This window comes from Poromitra crassiceps (assembly GCF_964638095.1).
Source record: "Poromitra crassiceps genome assembly, chromosome: 2".
In the NCBI taxonomy this organism is placed as follows: Eukaryota; Metazoa; Chordata; class Actinopteri; order Beryciformes; family Melamphaidae; genus Poromitra; species Poromitra crassiceps.
In genome coordinates this window covers 21,736,601-21,743,760 of record NC_139624.1, presented here as the reverse complement: position 1 = coordinate 21,743,760, position 7,160 = coordinate 21,736,601, and the positions used below count along the sequence as shown (strand labels likewise).

Below are 7,160 nucleotides of genomic sequence, written 5' to 3'. Positions count from 1 at the left end.
TAGACAGGAGCGATTCTGTCCAAAAAGACGGAATTCCTTCAATGTCTGCATACTGAAGGCGTAAGTCATCAATGTTCAATATACCTCCAATGTTTTGTAGAATTATCGATCCAAACGCCGCCATTTTCCCCGGCCAACCGAATGCTCTCTCCCCCAGCTTTTCATAAATGAGGGATCCTGCAGAAACAAGACACGGTGACGGAGGATTACACATGCAAACACACGGCAGAAGGATGGTTTATGTGATGTACTGGAACACTATTATTCTCTTGAGTAATCCACATGTATTCACCGTACTAAAATTCCACTACTAAATTCTACTTTTACACTGTTAAATATCATCAGTCTCTGTGATGTGATTTTACATTGTTAAATATCATCGTTCTGTGATGTGATTTTACATTGTTAAATATCATCAGTCTGTGATGTGATTTTACATGGTTAAATATCATCAGTCTGTGATGTGATTTTACATTGTTAAATATCATCGTTCTGTGATGTGATTTTACATTGTTAAATATCATCAGTCTCTGTGATGTGATTTTACATGGTTAAATATCATCAGTCTGTGATGTGATTTTACATTGTTAAATATCATCAGTCTGTGATATCACAGACTGATGATATTTAACAGTGTAACATCACAGACTGATGCTATTTAACAGTGTAGGCCAGTGATTCACAAACTGTGGGTCGTGGCCCACTAGTGGGCTGTGGCGGTACTGCAGGTGGGCCATGAGTGGAAAAGCTGTTATCAGAAGAAACTAGAAGACCTAAAGCATCCATTGGTACCAAGCATAATATGCTAGCTTGTCGGGAAGGGGGCTAAATAACGCTCCAAACATAGGTACAATTTTGGCGAGAGAAAACTATTTCAGCTCAATTTATCTGAATGAAAATTGGTTCAATGTGTAACCACCCGTCTCCCCTTTACAGATAAGGTAGCATTTTTCAAAGCCTAGCATTAATAGCTTGTGGATTGATTTCTTGTTGTTGCTCATCACATTTTGTCTCAACAAATGTGTTATGCATGCAAATACTTCTGATGTGTAAGGGGGGAGAAAATGTTGGCAATCTGCTTTTGGGTATTTTGCCTAAATATTTTTGTATGTGGATGGATTATTAATGTCCCTTATGCCCCAGTTCACATGCTCTGTTAATGAAATAAAAAAATATATAATATAAAAAACATGCAGGGAAATACATCATCTTATAGTCTGGTGTGTTGATCAGAGTTGTGATTAAAGGGTTGGGTGGGCCCTGGAAGATTTTCACATTTCAAAGTGGGCCGCGGCATTCTTAAGTCTGGGCTAACTATCTTCCCTGCCGTCTTGACAATCCTGTTAGCTTGTTTCCATTTGCTCAAGTCAGGTGCCCGTGCCACAGATATTAAAAGCAAGGATGCTCTCTACCCAGCTGACATACACTTTTTCCAAAATGTCAAAACTGACCCCGAACCCCTTCAGTTTTCCTAATTTTTCCTACATTTACCAGAATGCCTTTCACCTCTTACTTGAATCTGTGTAGCTTTTCACAGCCACCTAGTTACATGTTGTGCTTTTGTATAATTGGGACTCGGCATACAGTACTGTATGTTTTCAGGAACCCAATAAATATTGATTTTGCATTCCTGGTGGATCCTTTCTCTACTTTATTTTTTACCTTCTGAGCACCTTGCCTTGTGTTTATAGTAACCCATACTGTAGTATGTAAGTACCGTATTGTAATTTACTTTTTTGCCGAACATACTTTTCTTCAACCTCAACATCTGCTTCTACTTCAGGTAGTGATTTCCTAACCCCTTCCAACAAACCCCCAGAGACAAGTGGAGCAAGAGTTTTTTAGTACAAGGACTACAGATGGAAATTAGCTCATTGCTAAATCTGGTGCACCCATATTTTTTATTTTCCTAATAATTAATGTATGTGCACAATGTCCCTTTTCTAAATAAACTAAACTAAACTAAACTAAACAAAACAAAACATTTTAAATTATTTCTCCATTGGTCAGTTAGAGGCCTGCTGTTGAAGTTGAAGTTAGCGTTCATACGCACCTCCTTCTTTAGCCGTCACCAGCAGCAGGTGCACAGAGTACAGAGACAAGATGGCCACAGCGACGAGGAGCCCCCTGCACAGGGAGGGGAGAGAGGGACAGGTCAGGTCCAGATACAGTAGCACCACCATCAGAGACCCCAACAAACTACTGCTCCCGTCGCTGGCAGTCCAGTAAACTCTGGTGTTTTCAGTCTTTATTTAGACAGTGAGAAAGTCAACATCATCTAATAAAAAGTCATGACATGGACACAAAACGCAGATTTATGTGCTGTGGACACAAATTAAGCGAAAATTACCTTCCCCCACCATGAATTGGACTCTGTGACAAAAACACAAATTGACACGACATTCTCAGCTAAAGCTTGGCTAGCAGTTAGGTTAAAGGCAACTGAGCTTCTTTATCTCAGCTCCAATGCCTTTTACTCGTTAAAAGCAACGGGAAGCGTCTGCATTGGAGCTGCAGCCGGCGGTTTGTTCGCTTTCAAAAGCTGAGAAATGTTCAACTTCTCAGAAAAGCACTGGCTGACGTCAACCGCTTTTTCCAGCTGGACGATGGCGAAATAGGCTGTAGGCTAATCACTGAATTGACGTTACTGTAACAGTGATCATAAAGGCAGTACGGATTATACCGGAAATATTGTAAATATCTGCCATCTGGTAAACCTTGCTTGTTACAAAGCTTTCAATGGCCACCACCAAGGGCTGACCAGGGCTTCGGATCCAGCCAGCTCCCTGGAAGTATCCTTGGATGACATTTCGGTGATGACATCATCACCGCGACGATGACATCACAATGTGATCTGTGACATCAGACATCACCGATGATGTCATAACTAGCCAGACAACGCCAGACTATAGTCAATAGTCATGACATCATCGAACAAGTGTGACATCACTAAGTGAGACGAGAGATGAGAGTTATGACATCACCAGTGATGCCATACCTCCAAGCCAGCCAGGCTATATAAGGTTTGGACCAGTTCAGTGTTCTGAGTTCTACTTCCATCACACCCAGGAGAACAAGCAGCGATAGAAGCAGCTACAGAACAAGAATCAGCTCCATGCCAGAGACGATGATAGGTGGTCAGCAGGTCAGGGCGACGTGTCGGTTGCACACGATAATCGTGACAAGTGGTCAGCACGTCAGGGCGACGTGTTGGACTATGAGCAGGCATGGACCGGGATTGAGGAACAGGAACAGGAAAGACAAAGCAGGCATGGCTGGTGGAGAGGTGCTGGTTGCGAGCCAGCTCCCATAGCCATGGAGGAACCCGGAGTCGAGGAATACGATTCCCTTCGGGCCCATCACCTTGACTACGTTCTGACAGACGTATCTGAGACAATGCAAGCTAATCAAATCACTGAGAGAGGCTGCGAGCAAGAGCTCCAGCTAACTAGAGACCGCGAGCTCCACGAGGGACCTCAGCGGACTACCTCTCTAACGAATCTAACGAACGACGACTTCGGTGAGACGCGATCATCCAACCAGGTCCTGGTCACTGGCTGCCCTACAACCAGCCAGGTCCTGCCAAACCTCTACTATATTGCTTGTTCAACAACACTGTTAGTACTGCTAGTAGTGCTAACGTTACGTTATGTTAACCAGGTGGTTAGTGCAGCTGGTCAGCTAGCAGCAGACATTATCATCGCTTCTCCTTACAAGAAGCGCTCCAGGCAGCGCCTTTTCCACTCCAGAAAGACACTGACAAACACGATGTTGACACACTAAAACAACTTGGTTAAGGTTTGGGAAAGGCTTTTGTCAGTAAGATAAAAAATGTAAAATTTGACTTTGCAGAGGCACGGTGGCGCAGTGGTAGCACTGTCGCCCCACAGCAAGAAGGTCCTCGGTTCAATTCCCACCAGGGATGCTATGGGCGCTGAGGGTGTGTCATCATTCCCATGTCCTCAGTGCCTACGGCCCAGGTGGGCTTGTCAAAAAGGGTCTTTCTGTTTGGAGTTTTGCATGTTCTCCCCGTGCTCCCCGGGGGTTTCCTCCAGATAGGAAACCCCCCGCTAAAAAAACATGGGAAAAGAATTACGTGAAATTTCCTTCGTTTCAAGCTGGGAATTGAACTCCGATCGCTGGCAGTGAAGGCAAATACTCATTCGTCACTTTCGTTTATGACTATAAGCAGGAATTCTCACGTGCTTTGAACGGCTTTGAATTTAGATTTTGTATGTTTGTGTGTGAAATTAACATTTTATTGTAACTTTGTTTTTGCCTTTTCACCTGATTTCAGGTAAAATATATACTGTATATTCTTTCCTTCCATTTAATTTGGATGTTTTTGCTTTGGCGCTTTGTCCTACTGGCAGGTGGGTAGAGGTTATAGTTTCCATTCCATAGGTTAGCTACTGTAAGAGGAGTTACAAAGTAGCTGCTACATAAGTGATAAGAATTCCATATCATATAGTAAAGTGTGTGCGTGTGTGTGCGTGTGTGTGTACTGTAGAAGGGGTGTTAGGGGACAAGCGTGCTTCCAACATGCCGTTAACATGACAGTAGCATGAACAGGGCGGTGTCCCATCAACGCCACGTCAAAGCATCCAGCGGCTGCATGACACAACTTCCTGTAACACCGGGGGGAGCGGGGAGGGACCGCGCCTCGTTTAACTGGCTGTCTATTATGGGGTCCATATTTTACTCAAGTGCACCCGGGAGGTGTTTTGTTATTTCGGGAGAGATGTATGCATGCATTACCTCCACCTCTCACGCTGCACTTAAACAGAATCGCAGATGCCATGAGCCTGCGGGTGCCAGGTGATGGAGGTAAAAGACGATATATCTATCTATTATAAAAGGGAGCAATCTCTGTCTGTTCTCCGTTTCAATTTTTGTCCAACTGATGATGTCATAGGCATTTGTGACATGACATCACTGATGTCATAGGCATTGTGACATAATCAGTGATGTCATAAGAGCAATTGTGATGTCATCAGTGATGCAAAGTTGTGACATCATCAGTGATGTCATAAGAGCATGAGATCATCATCATTATTGACCAAAATCATCTTATGAACTTGGGATATTTGGCCAAGCTCAGCTTGTGATTGGCTCCCTCCGCCTGCAGCTTTGAAACATCGTTTCGTTTACAGACGCAGACGGACTACAGTATGTTGTGTCCGTGTCAGTCTATACTGTACATCCATGGTGTCAGCAATGTAATGGGGGGAGGGGGCTGGGAGGATCACACCGGAATAATAATAATAAGGTGGATATATAATTTATACAGTATAAAACCCTTATTTAATTGCATACTATACAAGGGATAAGATCACTGGGTGGCAACGGCAATGGAACCCTATGGAGCCCAAGTGGCGCGAGGCGTGAGTGTCTGCTGGCTTGACTCTGTTTACATTTAAAAAACTGCGGCAGTTCACACAACTTTAACACGCCATGCATATATTATACATCAAACTCTTGAGCTACTTCTGCTCTCACTCAGAATGTCAAAATTCCGCATCTCTGCGTGGCAAGTGACGTCACGCTGATTCGTCCTATACCATTTTATATGGGGTTTATATGGGGTACCCCTTATATCAGTCAATAATTTGTTTGCATATTAAATATAGATATATAAAAATGACTGTTACCCCCAAAATATAGCTAATGTTTAGACTAGAATTCTGGTTAACTACCCCAAACCCAAATCATTGATGAAGCCAGACTTTTATGTAGCAATTATGATTCTCTTTTGTTTTTTGTTCCCCCCTCCCCATACATAGCTGCATCTAGACTATTTTTGTGTGAAGCATCTAAGTTACTCTTTCAGTATTTTTCCACTCGCTTGACACTTGGCTTAAGAGACGTGTGACCCTTCCGGCACGTTCTAAGTTCACCTGAGTTTCCCTCTGCAGCAGCAGTGGCGCTCTCTGCTGGACTCATTAGGGTGTAACGCGACTCCGTGGGCTGACTGCGCCCAGAAAAGCTACAGTTGCATGAAGAGGAAGTGATGTGGCATATGATATGATATGAATGGTGATAACGGATGTCGACGAGCAGAGAGAGATGGGTGAACGATGGCAGAGGAGCCGCACGAGGAGGGCAGGTGCCGCTTTTAGCGCCGAGGCTAACGCCAAAAGCTGCGGGTGTTGAGTTGACATCCGTACATGTAATGTTTGTGTACACGTGTAGCAGATTGCAGTTTGTTATACAAACACTTCTGGGAGGCAGAAATAATCTCATTGGTTGAGTTAGACCTCACTATAGGTGAATGTTTTGAAGTACAAGTTAGCTAACTGGCAACAAGCTAGCAAGGGGAGATCATTGTCTCAGCTAATAGTTCAAATAAATTGGCATGAAGACCAGTGAAAGAGAAAGGTAAGAGGTAGGCTACAGTAAGAGAGGAGGAAACTAATATTATGAAGACTTGCACTCTGCTGCTAACTGTGGGGGGCGAAATTCCATACATGTATGTTAGCTAGTTGACCTTCAAATTCAAATTAGACATACTAGCCTATAGACGGTTTTCACGGAATTGGGTTGCTATGGGAACAGTTTGAACCCTAGCTTATTTCCTGTCAGCTATTGTATTAGCAAACATTGCAACAGGAAGTAAGCTAGGGGCAATTTTGAATGTTTATGTTGTCAAATTAAAAGCGTCTATAGCTAACTAGGTAAGCTACTTGCCTAGCTGCAAACATCATCATGCCATGGTCATGAAGGAATAACAAAATAAAGTCATTGCCATTTATATTTTGAGATCGTTCTTCACCGATTCAGATTTGTCAGTTAGCTAACTTGCTTTCACCAGCGCTCCGAAAGAGTTTTTCTATGCCTCTGGGAAATGTTTACAGGATTCCTTGTAATTTTTCTGGAAAGCTATTGACAATAGTCTGTTAAAATGGCATCTATAAACCCAATCACAATGTTTGTTTAAAATTATGTCTGGCTAGACAGGGGAACAACTGAGATAAAGAGGATCAGTCTAAAATGCATGTTTGATGATTTCATATAATTAATTAACAACACTTTCACTAATGTTAGTTTAGAGACCCAATTGAACTGTTGGGCAACTGGGGGGAAAAAAATACAGCTTCAGTTCACACAAAACTAGCAGCTAGTCCGACCGGTGGTGAGATGTCACTGTTGGAGATATTTGG

General features: G+C 43.0%; 1 protein-coding gene across 1 annotated transcript in view; it reads right to left on the bottom strand.

Annotated features, from left to right (window-relative positions):
- slc38a4 (solute carrier family 38 member 4) overlaps positions 1 to 7,160 on the bottom strand; it is a gene marked incomplete at its 3' end in the record, with an annotated part of 67,232 nt that overhangs the window by 38,347 nt on the left and 21,725 nt on the right. Inside the window, exons 5-6 of the mRNA XM_083651591.1 lie at positions 2,054 to 2,127; positions 85 to 177 (exon numbers count right to left, since the gene is read on the bottom strand). Of these exons, the coding sequence (XP_083507717.1) occupies positions 85 to 177; positions 2,054 to 2,127 (167 nt within the window). The remainder of the gene's footprint in view (positions 1 to 84; positions 178 to 2,053; positions 2,128 to 7,160) is intronic.